Source organism: Equus caballus, chromosome 14 (genome assembly GCF_041296265.1).
Source record: "Equus caballus isolate H_3958 breed thoroughbred chromosome 14, TB-T2T, whole genome shotgun sequence".
Classification (NCBI taxonomy): domain Eukaryota; kingdom Metazoa; phylum Chordata; class Mammalia; order Perissodactyla; family Equidae; genus Equus; species Equus caballus.
Window position 1 is genome coordinate 71902152 of NC_091697.1, and position 22380 is coordinate 71924531.

The window sequence follows — 22380 nt, forward strand, 5'->3', positions numbered from 1 at the left end:
GTGCTCAACTGCGTGGAGTTGGCTGTCAGATGGGAGTTAAAATGAAGTTCACCTAGGTGGGGGGCTGCTGAGCCTGGTGAGGCAGTCACTTCTGCTGTTGCTGGATTTTATTGTTTAGCCATGAGAGGCTTTGAGAGCCTCTCTGCCACGATCACCCTCTGCTTTGAGACATCGCTCATTTTGCAGAAACCTGTTCTTGTTCGTCTCTTGTGTGGATAGGAGCCTGGAACCTTGTCATTATAAGCACAGAAGAGAGGAAATTAAGACTAGATGACTCAGTCAGCACTTCCTAATCTCTGAATTACTAGTAAAATATGATGTATGTTTTAAAAAATAAATAAAATAAGATCACATTTTTTTAATTCTATGAGAATTTGACAATACACTGTGGGATATTTAGAGAGCTCCTGGGTTTAGCAAAACCAGTGTTTGGAATTCTGCTCTAAAGGATCTCCTTTCTCCTCCTTTTTTATCCTGTTTTTAATCTCTTCAGGGATGAAGGAATATAGTTCCACAGTCTCTTTTTTTTGAAACCATTGGAACAGATGTGTTTCAGAATTTTTAATTTTTCAGATTTTAGAAAACTAACGTGGGACCTATACCCCAGAAGGGACAACATCCAGTAACCAAACCCACTAATATTTTTGCAGTGAAATGTATAAATAGTCATACTAAAAGGGATAAACAAAGACTATATAAATGGCCTCATACCTGTTCAGGTCAAGATTTGTCACCAAATGAATAGGAAAAAACTTTTTTTTTTAATTTTGTAATTGCAAATAAGAGATTGTGTATCTGTGTGTCCAAAATCAACTTGCTTCGTCTCGATCTAGAGGAACAGACAAAAGTGAGTCTTCTTCACCTTGAAACTTACAGAGACATGAGGCAGATTTAAAAACAACTACTGCCACCGAACTAGTGCATCCAGATGCTGACCCTGCATCTCAGGGACCAGGACTTTAAGCCTGTTTCTGTACTGTGACCTCTGAGTCACCTGTGTAAGGAATTAAGTTGGTAAGTGGTACAGACATTTAAACAAACTCATCGTTTCCTGGAACTTAACTCCTGTTGGCCTTAAGGAAGTCTATTTTCAGGATGTTCGGAAATAGTTATTAATTTTGAGGGTAGGATTTCACATTGAAAAAAATGATCATTTTAGGGAGTGTTATTGCTGGATTTGACTGATTTGGGAAGAGGCATCTAGTGAATGGTGCTCTGTCCACCCCAATTCAAATTGATCCCTGCCCTAAGAAAATTAAGCCAGCCCAATGAGCTGCTTTCTGTGTGTAAAGAAGATGAACAAAGCCAATAAAAATATCATTAATTTCAGAAGAACTTAGCAATATCTACCAAATTCAATAATAAATTTAAATAGGTTTAAATGTACGGGTTTGCACTTTTCATCCAGCTCATTGGGACATAAAGTGGACTTTTTTTTCCTTTTAATCCGTGAAATGAATTTCCTAAAGAATATACGAAAATTGTGGAAATTCAAGAGATAATGCTCCCGTCTCATTTCTGTTCTAGAGGTGTCTAGACACACACACACATATAGATAATCTGCTGTGTACGTAGATGTTTTACTGCTGATGAGCACAGTCAGCAATATCGTGCTTTGTTATGAAGCAGATCCTGAGATGATGTTATGTCTCTCTCTATACAACTAGAAGCTTGTAGTCAAACATAAACTCTATTTTTGGCTTTCAGTGTACTGGGAGGGCATCAGAGCTCATTGAAAGAGACAAGGAATACAATGAAAGATGGCATGCAGTGAACACCAGAGAACCTGATTCGAAAAGTCTAGTTCAAGGAAGTGTTTTTCACTCGCTTCCTGATCTTGAGACTGTTTTGCCAAAAAATTAATAAGAGTTTGTAGGGTTTGGTCAAAGTTTCAATCATCTGTGATTGGTGATATTGTTATTGGGGGATATAATTCAGTGCTTAAAAAGGAGAGGCTTGCGATTGTTTTTCTTTCTAGCCATGTTTGAAGTTGACTTCCACACCAAAATGGGGAAAGAACACGTCGCTGCAGCGGTGGAAGCCCGAGCAATCCTAGGCCAAGTGAGGAGCCAGAAGCTGAGAGTTGTGGCTAGGAGATTCTGTTTTCTATGAACTACACTGAGAGGAAACGGAGGAGAAATTATTAGGGAGAGTTGTCTTGTCAAAGGGCAGCAATTGCTTTATTTTAGGTGAAATCAGTTCAGGATTTTGACAAAGGTTTATGGAAAATTCCAGTCATTAATATCTCTAGTTTGCTCCCTTTAAAGTTACTGCAAATGTCTTTCTAAGAGCCAGGAAAAAAGTGCCTTCAATTTAACCGTGTTATTTTTGCCCTCTGTTTTATTTTTAATGAAATTACAAATGTATAGAAAACTAGGGAGAATAATGTGAAAATAACTCACATACTGAGCCCCTCGAATGAATAAATACCAGTATTCGGAGCTAGTACCACAGAGTTTCCCTCTGCCCCTTCTTCTTCTGCCATATTCTTAGGAGGGAAAAGTAATCAGATACAATCTTTATTCTCAGTTATAATTCTTTAAACCAAACTTTGGGTGAAGTGAAAAAATCCATCCGTTACTTTAGACAGATATTTGAAATCCCCTACACAAAGAGTGAAACAGTCCAATTTGAGTGTTGGAAAGTGTAGGTGACATGGAATTGTTCATTTTAATGCCCTGCTCTCTGGACCTGGTACTTCTACCCAAACTGTCTTCCCACCTGCCCCTCCTCCATCCCCTCCACAGTCCACAGTGAACCATCATGTGACCTGCCAAGGCTTTCTCCGATCAGAGGCCTTCGCTGAATGTCCCACAGCATGCCTCCACGACACCTTCACCCTCCAGAAAGTATTCTTCCCACAGAACTTTAAGTTCTTTTTGAAAAATTATTGTTGTCTGTTTATGTGTTCTCTTTTGGGACAATGGGCAGGAGCTGTCAGGCCCATCTGCTAAAGAGTGAGGTTCTGGGGGGCGAGGGAACCTTTTTTTCCCATCTCTGTCTGTATCAGTTTCTAGCACAGAGCCTGCGCTCCCAGCACAAAGCCAGGAATTGGTAAGATGGAAAGCGGGCAATGGAAGTAATGAACATCAGGCAGCAAGCCAAGGAGAAATGAATGAGTCTTGGCTTCCTTTCTGAAAGCAGCGTAATGTAAGCAGAGCTCGGTGCAGGAGTCAGGCACCCTCAATCGCCGCCCAGCTTTGCCACTTTTGAGCTGTACCACGTTTGGCAAGTGACTTCCCTTCCCAGGGCCTCAGTTTCCTTAACAGTAAAATAAGGGGGTTATTTGTTTCTGCCTGTGGAGCAGATGTTTGTGTTCACCAATATTATAAAAGTTGAAAAAGATGGAGATGGCAAAATCTGGGGCGTGATGTGGGTAAACATGGTTGGGACTGTTGTAGCTTTCTGAGATCGTGATCGTTTGCCATGGTATTTTCAGGCCTGCTAAGATCATGACTTTAGCGGCAGAGTCCTAATGAGCCAGTAGACTGTATCTGAAACCTCCAAGCAAAGTGTTTTAAATGCATTGGCTCAGAGGTGTGTGTGTTGGGGAGGTAGGGGCCATGTCGGTAGAAAGAAAGAAAGCTGTCATAAAGAATCACCTGAAAGATAAGACTTGCCTTCTCCCCTCAAAAGATAATAGGTTTACAGCCAACCTTTATTTTTCCGGAAAAATTTTGTTTTCTAAAAGGACTTCTGAATTCACAGCTTTTTTTTCTGCTCCTTTGTGACAGTGGTTTCAGATCTAAAATAGAACATCTATTATACATTCGATGTTTATTATTATACCCCATTGAATGCCGTCATCATTCGCCAAAATGTGTTGAAGTTCGGTCTGTGGCATTTCCCTTTCCTCCAAAATGGGTGCTTTTATGCCTTTATTAATGGCTGAGAAGAGGAGGAGAGAAAGACCAGATGCTTTATTAAGAGGCCAGAGCTATTTTTTTCATTTGCATGAACCTTATATCAATGCAGTATCACGAACAGATAGCCAACGTGGTCCCTGAAGACTGGGTACAGTAGAGGTTTCACCCAGGACCAGTGGACTCAGGTTGTTCCTAATCCCATTTGGGAAGTGTTCCCTGTGGCCCGGCTATGCATCCTGTGGACAGTAGCATCCTCTTAATGCTGCAGTCCTTGAAACTGGGCTGCCAAGACCAGTAAAGGACACCTGCTGTTTAAACACTCTTTAATTCTTGGAATTTTCCTCTGGTGCAAGAATAATCAGCAGTTCAGATCTCTGTGAGACGGGTCTCCAGCCTTCAGCCAGCTGGGTTGTCTGCACCAACGCCTGCTCTCCCACCTCTCTCTGGGCAAAGGTTCCTTACTCTGACTTGAGGGTGTCCACATCTGTTCATCTATCAGCTACTGAAGCAGGCAGCCTTCTTTGTACCCTTCATAACAGCCACTGTTCTCTATGATGTATTGACTTTAAAACATCACTACAGGGGGCTGAAGCAGGCAAGTGATTCCACTTAACACAGTGGTGTCACAAGATAATCAATTTCTCCTAAAACTATGGTTGAGGAATCATTTGCATCTTTCTATTACCTTAAGCCTGCAATCACAGGGCCATAAAGTGGAATGAGCCTTTGCATGCCTACATGTTTGGAAGCAACTGTGTACTCCTTTTATAGATTTTTATTACTGAAGCCATTAGGGACTTTCAGCCACTCTGTCCACGTAAGCATAGATGCATCAACCTATATTCAACTATTATCTTAAGTACAGTTTCCATTTATGCCAACATCTCTCTCTTTCCAACCTTCCTTCTGTTCCCTTTTCTTTGATGTACTGAGAAGGACATAAATTTTGGCGTCACATAGACCTGGGTTTGCATTCCTGTTTCCCCTTTTTACTGATGTGCTGTGTTTACTGACTGTGTGCCACCTGGACAAGTTACTTACCCTCCCTGAGCCTCAGTCTCCTTGTGTGCAAATGGAGATAATAAGGCCTGTCTCCCTGGGATGCTATGATGTTTAAATAAAATAATATGCATATATTGCTCACACACACAAGGTGCTCCATAAACCTTGACGTCCTCCCGATCCTTTCTCCATTTTCCACCTCATTATTTTCCTTTGCACTCATGTAAGTGCTATGATTCACATTTTAAACATCACACAATGTGAGTTATGTTATCTTGAGACAGACTCTCCTGCCTCTCCCAGAGGCCCACCTCCAGAGATAAGAAGCTTAGTGACCTGGAAGGAGGAAGGGAGGGAGGGAGAGAGAGAAAGAGAAAGAGGAGATGGCTTCTTCTCCCACTGAAGAAATAAAACACCACTTGGTAATCTGGGGCCAACTTGAGAATTTCTTAAGGAATTCCAAGGAAAGCTATTAAAAGGCATTTTTTAATATCTCAGCTGAAGAATAATCAAACATTTATTGAGGGCTATAGTTTTATCTGCATTATCTCACAACCAATCTTGAGACACTTTTACCCACTCTAAAGATGAGGAAACTGAAGCTGATAGATCCTCAGCATCTTGCCAGAGGTCCCAGCTAGTACCTGAAACAGGCCTTCAAATCCCATCTTGTTACCCTCTGTTCTTTCTGCTCCCCTGTGTTATTAGCAATAGTTTGATTTCATGTAGGAGCTTTTACAACAATTTCACTTCAGATTTTTAAAGATAGTCACCCTGTAAAGACAAAGATGATATGGTCAGAAATCTGGAGCAATAAAAATGAAAATATTACCCTTAGTGTAAAACCCAACTAAACTCCGAATTTGATTAAATGGTAATGACGGGGGTCTGTTTGGCCAGGTTAGAACGGCTTATGGGATTTGAACTTTGCCCTGGTGTTGAAACTAGGCAGTGTCACATGCTGGGGCATCTTTGCTCTGGCTCAAGGAACTTTTCATGACTTGCATGCTGTGCCTATTGTGGTCCACTGATAGGGATGTTGAAGAGAGCCTGTTCCATCCCTTGCGTTTGCCAAATACAGTACCACTCACTGATACACTGATTACCCCTAGAGTTTCCAAACCACATGCAGTTTAGGGGCAACCAAGAAAGAACGTAGAAAAAAATCAGCCCTGTTCTCTTTGGAAAGAGCATGCACCCAAGCACATAGAGCTTTTTCTGCCCGACCTGTGCCATAATCTCAGAGAGTGCCTGATACAATCACCACCAGAGCAAGACTACCTTTCCCAACTTCATTTCCCATTGTCCCTCCCACTGTGTGGAGCTGCAGTACACCATTCCGCCTCAACTCCTATTCCTTTCGCTCCAACCCCACACCTCCAGATGGTGTCCGTGGCCTTGGAAATGGGTCACAATGGAGTGTCCTGGTTCAGGGTCACACTGTTAGCCTGCCCTTCTTTCTATTAATGACAGCCTGAATTATTGATTACCTTTAAAACTTCCTATGATGTCAGTAGAAAATTCGCTTTTTAAAAGAATTACCGAAACATGGTAGTAAATGATTTTCCTCACAAGAAAAAAAAAGGCCACTACCATCATTTCCCCTTTATTTCTAGGCCACACTTAAAGTTATTATCAAGAGCACTTTGCATTTGCAAGTTTCCAGATAAATTGTTTTTCTCATCATTACCACTTATTATGAAAATGTTCATTGGATGCCAACATTCTGGAAGATGCTGTTGTTGTACCAAATCAGACCCAAGTAACATCCATACAGCAAGTCCAAGGGCAAATGCACTGTGCACTGTTTGCTATGGATGGACATGCAGGTGGGGAGTGGAGCAGCCCAACTGGGTCATTAAAACAAGCAACGTCCATTCATTTGTGTGTCCCACCAGGTTCACTTGCTAAGACTGACACACAGCAACTTGCAGATACTGGTAAAGACAAGCAGAACACTTCATGCAGCAATAGTGATGTGCTTTTCCTGAGTGGTATGGACATTGCCCTCAGAGCTTCAGGGGTCCAGCAGGTGAGGTTAGTGGGTGAAGAAAGTTTCCTAAAACAATGGAAAGTGGTGGGAATGTTTCCATCTGGAGCAGACCAGCCCCTCTACTTTGGGCAGCCACTGCACGGCTCCGGAGTGTTGGCCATGTGGAATGTTGGCCAGCCAGCAAGGCCAGATCTCTGATTTTTTTCTTTTTAAGAAGCCAGAAATCTGGAGTTGCGTGTTAAATTTCCTAATTTTTTCCTGTGTTGGCAATTAATTTAGCTTTCTTCTTCTCTGTGAGCCAGCTTCGGCCAAGTCCTACCAGTTTGTGAGCCCAAGTAGAATTTTCCAGGTCACGATTTGGGGGAATAGTTGGACAGAGGATTAGAACTAGTATTGGGGTAAGTGTGAGTGGTGCTCTGGCTGGGGAGTCTTGTCATGGCTTCCCAATCCTAGTGGCTCTTAGGAAATTAACCTGATTAATCAGAAGTCAGATGTGACAATTTGTGACCTCATTTTCTGACTCCAGAATCCATTTCCAGTTCTAGTGACATCGCCTTTGCTTCGTGCTTTGCTGGCACAGTGACCTGCTGTATGACAAGGTTATTGGGGATGGGGAGTGGATAGAAGCTCCAGTTATTGAAAATATTTGATCATTTCAAAAAACAGTGATCAACATGAATGCAGTCACAGGATTTTCGGACAGACCTTTCTTTTAGCCCCCTTTGTTTGGTCCTCAATCTGGAATACCTGAAGCCTAGTTTCCTAGCCAGTTAACTTTCTGCACGGTCCATTTAGCCCATGGCAGCCGGTAGTCACAACACCATTTGCAGATCACAGTTTTATTATTCAATTTGATCTTAAAAACTGTAAGGGAAAAATTTTAGTAACAGAATTTTTATCTGGGCTCAGAGTTTGTAGAAAGTCAACACAATTCTTGCCCATCTGACTCAAAGTTGTACAATTAATTTTAAATGAACCTAGATAGATCTAATAAATTTACTAAGCAGATGCCTATTAAAATTAAGAATGTTCTTAAGGTTTTCATGAATTTTGTGGGCTGAGGAAGAGTAGAATTAGCGGTTTATAGCAATGGTGTATTTTACAAAGGCCGTTTCTCTTCAGGCTGAAAGAATAGTGGAAGGTTAAGATAATTAGATGGAAAATTCAGGGATAATAAGCTTATCCTTTTGAAGTAAATGTTTTTGTTTAGAATTCTCACATAGACAGTCTTCCTCTTATCTAACTTTCTGGATAGCTGCTTAAGTCTAAGTCAGATGAAGCCTATATAAGCTCAGTCACAAGGAGGAAAATCAACAAATGTGTGTGGATGCCTATAAATATGCTATATGTGGGTAGCACTTTTCAAAGTTTTAAAAATTACTTAAAGAACCTCTTTATTTGCAGCCTCCCAACTAGTTAAGATTTTGAAACTCACTGGAAAGTTCCGGTTTGTTTTTATTCTCCAGGGCTATTGGTAGTCTGTATTGCTGTGGTCTTAGCAGGGAGACCCAGCCCATGTTCTGCAGGATGGGAAATGACAATGTGATTGACTTGGGATCTCTCCACAAAGTGGTCATTTCAACAAGAAAATATATTGTCTACATGTTTACAAAGGTTAGAGCCCAAAGTTGTTAGGAATGGAAAAATACATCAAAAATTCAACTGAAGAAAATTGTAGTGTTCATGTGGACTAGCCAAGATTAACCAGTACTGCCAGAATACTTTCACCCATTAATGTACTTGTTAACAACTTGGTGATATGATGATAGAAAGACACAGAGAACAGCTATTTTTCCTGTCATTGAGCCTTACTTTAAACCTGGAGATATTTAAATAACCCTTCTCAGCCATGATCCTGGCTATGTGTAAGGGTTAAAAGACGGCATTGCATAATAGATCTTTTTGCAGGCATTGCTCTTCCTGCCAGCTTCTAGGGTCGAGAAGTTTGCATCTAACCCATGAAATCTTAAGATGGAAAAAATTAAAATTGGGAGACTTAAGAAAATAGCAGGACTTTGTCTCCTTAGCTTGTAGGACTTTTGTACAAAGATAAATGCAATTGTGGAAAGATAGAGACTCATTTGTCATGTCAAGAAAAATTCATCTTTAAAAGTAAACATATATTCCCAAAGATTTCTAAAGGAATGAGAATCAGCCTTTTGAGTCTCCATTCTTCTTCCATTACATGCTGCAAACTCTCTGGGGTAGTATGCTTCCCCGTAATACTATAATACTGCTCTTGAGCCCTTGGTAAATGTTGCCACTTCCTCTTCCCCATATACTTTCTCATGTGAAATCTAACAGCTGACTGGTGTCTGGTTTATGTTTTAGTTACTCTTGTAACTGATTTCTCCCCTTTCAGTTATACTGAACGGGAGCCAGGAGAAGCAAATAAGGGCACCAGAGAGCTTCTTCCCTTTGGATTCAGGTTCTCCAGACTAGGAAGAACTGGAAAATAAGTGAATGAATACACTGTTGCTTTTAACCTGTCTTTAAATATATGTTTATGTCTCTTGGTAATGGATCACCCTTGTGAACAAGTAATCATTTAAAGTTTAATTTTAATCTACACATCAAAGATGGAGATGCAGACTTGCTCAGGCTTTTCTCTCAACCTCTCTCCCGCTTTGATTTTCAAGATAAAGCAAATTAATTAATGTGCACTTCTCAATTGAAGAAATGATTAAGACCCAGCTGTGTCTGTGAAATTATAAGTTGCGATGCAACACTTGGGACTTGTTAATGCTTTTTTGGCATGAAGAAGAGAGGCATGGGTATCTAATATTAAGAGGTATTCTAGAAAGCATAAGTTAGCAGTTTGTTTGCCAAATTAACTTTCAAAGACATCTAAGTTACTAAATTTGACTTTTCTACACACAAATCTTAAATGATTGATGGACTACTATAAAATAGCTTTGTTCAAAAAAGATAATCTTTGGCAGGCTACTTCAAAGGCTTTATTACTCTGGAAAGATGAAAAGATTAGCCCTATTTTACATTAATTTCCCTGATAGATCAACACTTACTTGAAATATGCCTGAGAATTATGCAGTATTTACTGTGTGATGAGTCTTCTTTTACTGTATCCAGCAGCCCCACATGGGATTGTTTTTACTTTTAAGATTTAGGAGAATTTTTCTACACATAAAGAGCATCTTTAAGAAAATACAGATGGGTAGAACAGTACATCTGGCATTTTCATTCACTACTGTTTCATTGCATAGTATTTGAGACTCAAATATACAGAGATATGATTTTTTTAATCAACAATACCATTTCAGGATGTGGTTTCAGATTCTCCCTTTAGTATTCTTCATAGAACCTGAAAGGATCCATTTATTTCCTTTTAAACCTAGATCATGTGATTTTCTTTATGTCCAAGGCCACTATAGAATTATGTAAATTGGGGGCAAAAATCTCAACTGAGGGATCAAGGTAATGGAAAGCAGGGAACAAAGCCAGTCGTAGGTGTGTGCATGTGTGAGAGTGTGTGTGTGTGTGTGTGTGTGTGTGTGTGTGTGTTTGTGTGTTGGGGTTGAGACCGTGGTGCCTGAAGGGAATTGTCATTTAGGTCAATATGTCAGATATTCTGATTTTTATAAAGAAGTTTAAAAACCTCCTAATTTTTCAATATTGACAACTACTTCAAATTTTTTAAAGATCCTGTGCTGGCCAAATAAAGCATGTCTGGGGGATACCATGCTACTGTAAACCTGCTGAGAAGAAGAAAAGTATTTACCTTAAAAAAAGAAATGCTATCTCAGTTTCTCCCTTTTTTGGAATGCAGTTTCATAGTTCTGAAGGAGCTCCCTATAATGGCCTAAAGCTGGCTCAGGACCCAGGAACTCAGGCTCTGTGTCATGGGTTTGGAGAAACTTTGCACAACGGTTCGGCTGCATGGGGAAGGAGGGAGTAGTGACAATGGATACAGGGTCCTTATGTAAAACATAATAATCAGTGAATTCACAATGGGAAAGATATGAAGCAGAGGCCCTTTTTCTCTTAAATTTATCTTCAGGGCCATTTCATTTTATGGTGTTGAATAAAGCTGACTTGCAAAAACAAAAACAAAAATTCCTTCTTTGCTCTTTGGCAGGGTGAAGTAGAGAAATAAAGTCTGCCCGCTGAACTACTATGAGGTCAGAAGCCTTGCTGCTATATTTCACACTGCTACACTTTGCTGGGGCTGGTTTCCCAGAAGATTCTGAGCCAATCAGTATTTCGCATGGCAACTGTAAGTATCCACGATCTTACTCTCACTCTCTCCCTCTGCAAGCACTTTAGCCTGCATCAGCCAGCAAAACACAACAGTTAAAAACTTAGTAAAATAGGAGACTTGTTAGTCACTTTACTTGTGTAGATGGCAAAGGTGCATAATTCATGTCTAGTCAAATTGGTGGAATGACTGTTCTGTAAGTCTGTTAACGAGGTGTTGTGGGGACACGTGTGAAGGTTTGAAACATTCCTCAATACCGCCAGTGAAGCCTCAGTTTTTACAAGGAGGCCATGCTCATGCCGGAAAAGCAGCTATGCGAGAATATCACTATCATTTGAGTATTGCCAGTATTGTACATTTTCACATGTAGCTAATACATGGGCATTGTTACAAGACAAGAACAGAAAATAATGAGACTGTTTTGGAGTCCCTAAAGTTAGGGGCAAAAATTAACATTTTTTTAACTTACAAGTTATATCCTTGCTAGACTTGGGTAGAGGGACTTTGAATTCACAGAGGACCCTTTTTAACTGTTTATAACTTCTTTTTGGTCTCTGCTTCGTTGTCGAGGGTAGAAGGCAACATGATTTGAGAAGTCAGTTGACTCTTCCAAGTAGGAAAGCCCTACCTGTGTGTGGGATGGGACAGCCAATTTGCTAGTTTTTTTTCTTCTCTCCAAAAGATAAAGTATCTTAAGACAGTAAAGGTGAAAGAGAGCATTTTACCCAAATATCTATTTTCCTAGTCATTATCCCAAAATAAACATTGAACGAACCATAAAACAGACGTTTAACATTAATATGGGCTACAAGGGAGATCCATCAATGCCCAACTTTCTGCTGGATGGTCTAGGTTGAAAAAGCAATAATTTTACATAAAGGTGAGGTGGCAACACTGGACATACAAAGCAATGAGAGAACAAAAGTCAGGGCACGATTAAGGACCAAATTGTGTCATTCAAGATCATTGTTCATGAAGTGGCAGAGTCCACCTGACTCAAGGTTAAACATTCCTTATTAAGAATTAACCAAACCTCAATAAGAATTTATTTATCTCCATTTGAGATAGGTAATCTATCTGTGGTGCCCCTGTACAGAAGAGACCCCAGCCCAAATGTGCTGCTGAAAATCATACTTCAGTGGACACTCAAATTCTTGATAGTAGAGACATGAATTGTTTTAGCAAGCTCCTTGATAAATGGGTAAATGAAATGTCAGAAGAATGGAGGGGAAAGCACAAGATAATCCCATACTAAACTTGATTGCAAGTCAAATATATCAAGGCTTTCTAATAAGACGCCCACTGTGAGTAAAGCTCAGATACTACAGGGGTTTAAAGTGCAGGGGTCTCAGCATAAACCTGTGAATGGTTTTCAAGTCTTATTTACACACACATACACACACACACCCCCCAGTGGAAAACAACTTCCTTTTATATGTGACTCATCTTTCTTCCCTCCTTAGTTTCTTTGGAGGATTGCCAGTGCTCAGGAGATTGTAGGTTTAAAGGGAGGGAGATTTTTGAGATGTAGGTATTTCCAAAGGTCTGATATTATTACAAATTACCTGCTCTCGGCTAAGAGAGCTGTAGGAAGGAGAAATATGCTCATTGACTCCCCAAGTCAGGGAAAATTCCAGATCACCCCACTGGCTACACTCAGTTTGACCCTGTCCTGTCAAAGCCCCCATTTCTGTGAGATTAGCCAATTGCTTAACTCTAGAGTGAACTTCCCACAGTTCCTAGAATGCCAACCAACCTAGCGGGGCTGCCTTCAATAGTAGATTATTCCAACTGGACGCCTGTGGAGACTGTATTTTTCTTCTGGCTCCTGGACGAGGGCTTTCGCCTCCAGACCACATTGCCTTTGTGGTGATTGATGGGAAGGCTGCTTTGAAATAGTTTTGTCCGGAGACAAGATCTTTGGCAGACTGCCCCTCAGGCTTAGCACTCTAAAGAAGATGAAAAGAAAACTGTGGAAGAAAAGAGCACCTTCATGTAAAGAGTTCACTTGCAAGTTTAACCCCCAGAAAGAGGGACAAGTCAGAAATTGTGACACTTAGAAATAGAGGTCCAAGCTTATTATCATCTGGAAACAAAACTGTAACTTGATCATCCTTAAAGAGCACTCTTCTACCATAGTATTTCCTAAAATAACAGGAGTATTGGAGATGGAAAATGGTGGCATGGTGTGACTTAAGTATGGTTTTGTTCTCTGGCTGCCCTCCTCTCCCTGCCCTGTCAATTCTTGGCTTGATTTCCTCTTCCCTCTCTTGCCCCCATCTCCTCTTTTCACAGATACAAAACAGTATCCGGTGTTTGTGGGCCACAAGCCAGGACGGAACACCACACAGAGGCACAAACTGGACATCCAGATGATTATGATCATGAATAGAACCCTCTACATTGCTGCTAGGTGAGTGGGCTTTTCCTCACATCTGCCTCCACACCATCTGCAGGTCCTAAGACCTAAATGTACCCACTATGCATCATTTTAAAGATCATTACATTCCCAAACAAAGTGTTATTTAATTTAAAGGCTACTTTAATTTGTCAAGCAATCATTCTTTCAAGATTTTCTGTCTGTTTAACTTTATGTGGATTTAGATAGAAATAATTGCATATTTTGGAGCTCAGACTCAAGTAATCCACTGTTTATCTTGAATATGTATGCAAATATTTACTCAAGCTCCCAGTACAGTGCTTCTCTCCTTGATACTTATTTGTTAAATTAAGTTGAATGGGTAAATATGCATTGCATAGTGTGTGTGTAGGTGTGTGTGTATTAAACGTGTTTGTAATTTTGCAATGAATATATAGTATAAATCATTTCTTTAACAGAATGGCAGTAGCACCCATTTTAGAATAGTTTTTGATTTGGATCTAGTAAGAAAATACTCATCCACTGGGGAACTGTCCTTTAAACAGACCATGTCCTAAGGCTGAATGGCATGGTAAGAATGTTGCCTATACAGGGATCACCTGGATTTTGGCTTTTGTTTTAATTCTCCTCTTAATTTACCTGGACAACTTCTCTGGCCATGAGTGTCCTCTGTCAAATGAGAGGTTGGATTAGATTATCTTAATGAAGTATCTTGGGATTCTAACAATATATGAGCTCCCATTTTGAGGGCGTGTAGCTCATTCAAAATAATTCTAAATGAACAGCAGCAAGGAGGACTATCTTGTGGGGTTCCACTGTGTTCTTACCTGGGTCTAGATTGATTAATCATTTCACACTGGGAAGAAGAAATAGAGATTGTGTATGTGGTACTTGTCTGTCTGTGAGCATAGGTGAAGAACAGGTAAATAATGACAATGCTTGATTCTTTTAAACCACGTAGATGTTCTGAAATGGACAAGCTATGCAACAAAGTAAAGAACCATTGGCTAGATCAAAATATCCTGCAAGATCAAAATATCCCATATTTGGGCACAGGGAGCAATGCCAAAACACTTAAAAAATTTTACTTCACAAGTACTGACGTACTACATACTAGTTGTATGTGCTATATAAATTGCAGTTAGAGTTGTAAGTTCTTTATAAATGTTAATTCATTCAATCCTGAAAAAAACCCTATGAGAAGGAGTTATTATTATCCCCATGTCTTATAAGAGGAAACCAAGGTACAGAAAGGTGAAATGACTGGGTCAAAATGACAGAGGTAGGATTTGAACCAGGACGGTCTTCTTGTTCTAGGGTCTGGGCCCTTGTTCCCTGTACTGTGCAGCCCACTGAGCAACAGAGGTAGTACTATTTGTCCTGACAACAACCTTCTAATAGCCTTAGACCAAGGACATAGCCATTGTGGGTATTCATGAAAAAGCATTCCACTGAGGTCCTCAGTAGCCACCTCTCTGGTAGAATATCAGCTCCTTCTTTTTTAAAGATTGGCACCTGAGCTAACAACCGTTGCCAATCTTCTTTTTTTCCCCCCTGCTTTTTTTCCTCCCCAAGTCCCCCCAGTAAATAGTTGCATATTTTAGTTGTGGGTCCTTCTAGTTGTGGCATGTGGGACACTGACTCAACATGGCCTAATGAGCAGTGCCATGTCCGTGCCCAGGATCCGAACCCTGGGCCACCGAAGCAGAACACATGAACTTAACCACTCGGCCACAGGGCCGGCCCCTCAGCTCCTTCTTAAATATCATTTTTAGTTTCCTAAATGTAGCAGGGTTGGAAGACTAGATTTGTACCTAATTATCTAAAGGCTAGTCAAAACAAATGATTAAACATTGCATCTGTGAGAAATAGGTTGCCTCAAGAATCTTCCATGAATTGTTCACTTTGCAGTTGAGTCTCTAGGGGAAAAAATGGTATAATGGACTGTAGCATGGGTCTGGACTGCAAGTCCAGGGCAGCACCTGAGCGAGGAGCAAGGTGCTATGCAAACTTAAAAGTGACCGTTATTCCAAAACAAAGACAGTTTTATCCTAACCCTCACCCCAAAAAAGGAGAAAGAAGAAATGGAAGGAAAAAAAGGAGAAACACATTCATTTTTTAGAACTGTAAAACAGAGTTGCCTTTCATTAACACCCTAATATTGACATATTGGTTTTTACTCTATATGAAGCCACTTCCCTTCAATATACACCCTTAAGAAAATTCCTAAAGGAGTTCTGTGGCCACCATGTTTAGGATCTCCCCTCTCCCTTTGCTTTCACATCTCTCAACATTGCCCTGAGAGATCCAGGCTCCTAGGCAGCAAGTAACACGATTTGTAGTTAAATCCTTCCCCCAGTCTTGAGCCATGGCAACACAATTCAGTGGTGCTCACTGGAGGGGTGAAGAGGAAGTCCTGGATTAAATCGGTTTGTGTTCAAATAACTTAATTCAGTAAGAGCAGTGTATGAATCCTAGGATGCACACACCGGTGGTTGGGAATAACCCCCGACCCTGGTCTGTGGTTGAGCATAAAGTGCTATTTCTGTTCTCTGGGCAGTGTGATCTCCTGGATGTTGAAAAAGATTGCCATTCTCCAAAAGGAGATTTCATTCATGGAATTCTATTTTTAAAAGGCTTCCCCATTCTGCTAGACAATTGGTGTCAGAAATCGGAAGCCAGTCCCATCTAGAACCCAGGGATTGAGTCAAGCTTGACGGCAAGAACCACTTTCAATTCTGCTTTATTATTATCCATTTTGTAAATTCTTTCTTTCTTTCTTTTTTTTAATCCCCCAACTGCTAATTAACATAAACAGGCCATGCCAGAAGGGGGCAATCCTAGAGCTTTCTGAGGAATTGCCAATGCATATTAATCAGTTGTTAATTTACAATTCATATATTCGGTCCTACTCAAAGTTTTAAGGGGAGGCAGGGCAAGGAAAAGCCTAGAGCCATCTCAAACCTGATACCAAAGTAAGAGGCAATTCCATTCCAATAATGAGCTGACCCACAGAACCACCAATAAAGTCAACCAAGTAATAAACGCATGCAATAAAACTGCCTTGAAATTAAAGGGCAGTGTGATTCTGGCACCCTACTGATGTTTGAAGAACTTCCCAATTCAGTAACTTACAAAACAGGCTCCCCATTCTCCCCCTCACACCCCCCCCCCACACACACACACACGCGCACACACACACACACACACACCCCACACTCACAGTTCAGTAGCAGGCAGAGGAATTTTATAAGCCAACCGCCTTGCCCTCTCCTTTTATTTTCACATGAGAGAGCCTGTTTTTATTTCTATTTTCTCTGTTGTACTTTCCCTAAAAGCAGTAGCAAACAGATTTCCGAAGAACTGAGAAAAAAAAATTCAAGTGAATCCTGACAGCAGATAATTCCTTTCTTTCTTTCCTTTTTTCTTTCTCCCCACCCCCCTTTCTTTTAAGTAATGAGGGGGCTTGAAAGTGCCTGGGAGCCTTGAGGTCGGGGTTTAAAGCTGTGGGTAATTTTCCAGCCCCAGGATTTCCTGCATTTTAGAAAAAGTCAATGTTATTTCAAGGGAAAATGAGCTGTTTTGCTTTCCGTCACTAGCCCCCCATCTCCCCGGTTGAGTGTAGTTCTTTTCTTTCTTCTGAATTCTAGACAAAAACGCCCTTGTTCTCAGCTCACACAGAAGGGGATGTTTAAATATAGCCCCACACCTGAGCTGCTGATTCTATTTCTCTCCTTCCAAGGGGAGATTGGCAGCAAATCTTAAAGACAACCAAATTCTCAGCAAAACAGGAAGGTGAACAGAAGCAAGAAACGTAAACTTTAGCTCAAGTACATTTTAGACCTTAATTGACCATCATTGTGTGAAGAAAAGAGTGGCTTCTGGAAATAATTTTACCTTTATCGTCTTCCATCTTGTCAATCAAATCATCAAAGCTACGACTGAAAATATGTTTTCTACAGAGAGATGGAGATGGAGAGTAGCTTTCTGTTAGGCCCCTAGATGAACAAATGTGGCATGTTGAATACTAAGTGTTTGGTACATGGATTTCAAAATACTGAAAGGGCATGTGAAGCCATCTGTGTTCCAGTTTGGGGGCCAATTTCACTTTCAGAGTCCTCCCTCCTGAACTACATATATACAGACATTATAGCTCTGGTATGAGAGAGACTACAGGAAAGTTCTCCTAAAAGGTATCTCTCACAGCAAGATGCCACAATTTGTCAGAAGGTGCCAAATGTGATCCTGAGGCATCTCTTGCAGGCTGAACTCTTCCCTTTTTCTTGGATGTAGATGTCTTATTTTTTAATAACATGGGTGTGGATTTATCTGCCTTGAATGAAATATGTACTCATTCAGGAAAAAAATGAACTCTCTTGATTCTTGCATTTGACATTGTATTAATTTTTTTGTTCCTAGGGACCATATTTATACTGTTGATATAGACACCTCACACACAGAAGAAATTTATTGTAGCAAAGTAAGTAGTTTAAAACCATCTTTCTGAAATGAAAGACCTTAGGATCATTTTGAAGAGAATATGTATTTTAAATGCATCAATTAAGATGAAATAACTAATAATAATTTGAACACTTTGTGAAATCCTAATTTGGTGGTAAGTTAGGGCTTAATATATATTTAGAAACAGTTATGTATTTCATAGTTTATTCATTGAATACGTGTGGGTAAACACTTTGGAGTTTTAGGCAATTTTTAAATTCCTTTAATAAAATATTGCTGTGTTTGGAAAATATCAGTTTTCGTATGTAAAATTTTGTCCCGCAAATGTTTCAATGTTATGTTTCCATGTCTTGCAGTGTTAGTTTGATTTGAGTGTTGTGGTTCAGGAATTTGATCATTATCCATTTCAGACGGACATAAAATATAACCTAAGCTTCCGTTATAACCCCACATGGAGGTATTTTAGTTAATAAAATCTGCCATAGAACTAGACGAGCCCTTCAGTCCATGAATTTACGTGAGGGAGTGTAACCTGAATTAAATCTTTGTCCACCTAAAGTGAATGTCCCCTTTATGCTTAGGAAAATGACTTCCATATTTTAAGGAAAAAGCCTGTTATATGAAAATTGATTTATCAACTGAAAGGAAAGGGCAAGGACATGTATTTTGTCCAAATCAGCATAATTTAGCAAGTTAACTTGGATATTTTATTTCCCCACTTTTGTTTATTCTTCTTTCTTTTCTCTTTTATCTTTATCTCGAAGAGAAGATCATTTTGTAGTTTAATGAATAGATAGGAGTCCAAAATTAAATGAACATTTCCATCTCTAATCTTTTGTTGTTATGGTGAATTAATCATGGAGGAGGGTGCGGAAAGCTTTCACTGAATATACGTTCAGCCTCTAGTCTCCCCAAGGGAACTCTTACTTCTAAAATCAAATGCAACAATCTCTGGGCTCTAATTGATTTCTTTCTTGATCCCTGCAGAAACTGACATGGAAATCTAGACAGGCTGACGTAGACACATGCAGAATGAAGGGAAAACATAAGGTAGGCAATTTTCATTTCTCCTGCAGCTGCCACTTTGGGTTAAGTTTTTGACTGTTATCTCCAGCCGTAGACCATGAGGCGGAATGGATCATGCTAGTCCCTTTTCCCCCAGTAATTGCTTTTTCCATCAACTTATTGAAGGCTTTAATTTGCACAAATAGTTTGCTTTTAATGTGATGAAACATTATAACAGCTGCTAGGGCTGCATCATGAACCACTTAGGGGCACTAGGGATTGTGGACATAAAGCTGGCTGCCCCCCTACTCTTTGGAGCGTACTCTCCAGTAGCCCACCTCGTAGGCCACAGCCCGCAGGGAGTCTGCAGGAGAGCTCAGAAAAGGCTGCCACAGACGTCCAGGGGTTTGTGCCCCTGGTCAGAGAACAACATAAAAACACATTTCAGCCAGGAGCCTTGTACATCACAGGATCCTGGAGCATCTACCATTAAAATTAATATAATGGGAGGTTGGCAATTCCTGGTTTGCCTTCCTTTGGTGACAGAAACACACACTTTTCCACTCTATGCCGTTTTTATTTCCTGTTGAAAAGGAATTGTTGTTGTCAGCATCATCTTTTGGTAAACATCAGGAAGAGCTGGAACTTTTGACGGGGGAACTCGTCAGAGCCGCCTTCACGTTAACCTTACTGTCGGCAGATCATGGTACACGGTGAAGAATGGGTTTCTGTACTGAATGGACTGGATACACAAAAGTTTGAATTATTTTTCAGGATGAGTGTCACAACTTTATTAAAGTCCTTCTAAAGAAAAACGATGATACTTTGTTTGTCTGTGGAACGAACGCTTTCAACCCTTCCTGCAGAAACTATAAGGTAAATGCTATTTTGTCTGTTGGAACCACACGGCCCAGGGGTATTTCATAATTTACTGTGATTATACCTGCAGCAACCTAAGAGGGGTAATTCAACACCACCTGGGTTCTTCTCACTTGTTCGACTTAGTGTATTGCTCCACGTGAGTGATCCTGAGCAGGCTTCTAAGCTTCCTGTTTGTTCAGGGTTGATTGACACGTCTTTAAAGAGCCTATGCAGCAAAGTTCGTTTCTGTAAGCCCCATTCTTTATTGTTCAGAACATCAACACACTCACCACATATACCATGTGCATTTCCTCTCTCTCTCTTTCCCTTTCTCCCTCCCACCCTACCATCTCCTCTCTGAGCACAAAAACACACATATTTTGAGTGAGTCCTAGTTTAAAAGGTACCTCAAAAGCATGCCATTGGAAACTGTAGACTTCCCTCTAGGTAAGGTTTTCAAGAACACAGGAATTTAATTCCATTTAGCACTCAGCTTACTTGACCATGGCCTTCCTTAGCTCAGCCTTTATGCAAGGGGAAAAATATGAACTCTGAAAGTGTTAATAAATCTAGTTAGTTCCGATGCCGCTGACGGAGGTGCTACTGAAGAAGCAGGAGCTACCAGCTTCAGCAGCAGAGGTGGCAGTGATCTAAAGGCTTGGCTCCACATCTGCTAGCTTTCCTTGCCCCTTCTTTCTGCCACAGTCTCTCATTCAGCCAACATGTATCCAGTTTCTCCCATGACCAGGCATTGAGGTTGTAAAGACAGAGAGAAAGACTCCATCCTTAGGGAAGCCACACAAGTAGAAGAAAACTACAATTCCAGGGGTTTGCTGCCATGGTGACATAATGCAGAGCATTGTGGAAGCACAACAGAAAAGTACTTACCCTAGCCTGAGATAGAGTCAGGGAAAGCTTCCAGAAGGAGGTAGATGACCGCTCTCTTCAAACGTTCCCCCGTGCTGTTCTCACATGTGGAACATGAACAGCCCCAGCCCAGAAGAAACCCTTAAGCTCTGTGAGTATGGGAACCACATCCATGATGGTCCAGAGCCTGATAATGCCTCCATATAGGTGCTCAACTAATTTTTATGGAGCAAATAATGAATGAGATAATGCCTAACTTTTGTCTTAAAGAAGAAGTAGAAGTTAGCCAAAGGAAGGGAGAAGGGCATTCCAGGTAGAGGGAACAGCCTGGAACAAAGGCATGGAGTAAGAAACAGTCTGTTGAGCTTGAGAAACTTCTGGTGCTGAGGTGCTGGACTGTGAAGTAACAAGTGATAACGAAAAAGGGGCTGGAGAGGTAGGTGGCCCCAGGGATGAAAGGAAGAGAAGAGATTCAGGAAATACTTAAGTGAGAAAAACCAGTAGGATTTAATAATTGATAAGAAGCACAAGATAAGGAGATAGAGGAGTTAAGAATGACTGTGAGGCTATCTCTTGGGTGAGTGGATGGATGGGGCTGCCACCAGCTTAGACAGGGGACAAAGGAAGAGCAGTGGGGGTGAGGGGGTAGTGAGAAGATGGGGGTTATGAGTTTGCCTAGCTCTGTGGATGACAATGCCTATGAGACATGAATAGAGATATCTAACAAGAAGAGGGATGGGTAAGCCTTGATTCAGGGACAGACTTGGGGAGAAATACAGCATAAAGTGAACCTCTAGGTGTGTGAAGAATGAGAAAAGAAATGATGGGCTGATAACAGAAGCAGAGGGCTTGCCAGCCTTTGGTTTGACAGTTTTAAAAGACCCTGTGCCTTGGCAAAGATGGAATGGACGGTCCATTCGCACTCACACTCATCTCCCATCTTGTTTTTGGAAATGGGCACCAACAGGGCGAGTATCAGGGTGAGGCAAGTGAGGCATAGCCCCCTCAGGTGCTCAATGTAAGGGGGCACCAAAAAAACGCAGTAATCAAGAGAAATGACATTTTTAATGCCACATTCTTAAAAATCTAAATTAATTCAAAAATATTATCATAACATATCAAAATTTTAAATAAGGACAGGATCCATTCAGTTTATAATAGAGGCAGCCAGTTCAGACAAACATTTCCTCTAGCCAATAACAGCGAACAGCTGAAGTTTCAACTTTAATTCAACCACTTAATATTCCATCCCTGTTTGTCATTGTTTAGGACTCATTAAGATTAATGCTTCTAACAAATCCCAACGAATTCCCTAGCTGGAGAGCTATCTTTTATGACAAATTGCAGGTTTTCTTGGCACTGTGATACACAGACCGCCAGTGGTCTAGCTCATTCTTCCCGCACATGTTCTGTTCCCAGGATGCCTCACCTTTAGTCATACCCTCACCTCTCACTTGTTCTAGCCACACCTGCTGAGACATGTTGCAGGAGCCGGGGCCTCTCGGAAGCCACACATGGGATGTTCTTCCCACGCAGTCCTGTCTGTATGCCTAGCACTGTGAACAGTAGTGAGAACCCTTGGCTCAGAAAAGTGTTCTTTTAGACTCGGGGCACAGCGGGACTTTGCTGATGACACAGGACATAATGTATTTGGCTGCAGGAAGAATGGACAGCCGCTCTCTTAAGTGCTTTTTATCAACAGATCAGGACCAAAAGTTCAGAGCAAAAA

General features: G+C 40.8%; 1 protein-coding gene across 11 annotated transcripts in view; it reads left to right on the plus strand.

Annotated features, from left to right (window-relative positions):
* The window catches only part of SEMA6A (semaphorin 6A), a 126818-nt gene that overhangs the window by 51966 nt on the left and 52472 nt on the right, over nt 1-22380 (plus strand). For all 11 annotated transcript variants that reach the window (XM_023617833.2, XM_023617830.2, XM_023617834.2 and 8 more), the window contains exons 2-6: nt 10958-11095; nt 13373-13490; nt 17877-17937; nt 18906-18968; nt 19698-19799. In XM_023617833.2, coding sequence (XP_023473601.1) covers nt 10996-11095; nt 13373-13490; nt 17877-17937; nt 18906-18968; nt 19698-19799 — 444 coding nt within the window. In that variant the 5' untranslated portion in view covers nt 10958-10995. The remainder of the gene's footprint in view (nt 1-10957; nt 11096-13372; nt 13491-17876; nt 17938-18905; nt 18969-19697; nt 19800-22380) is intronic.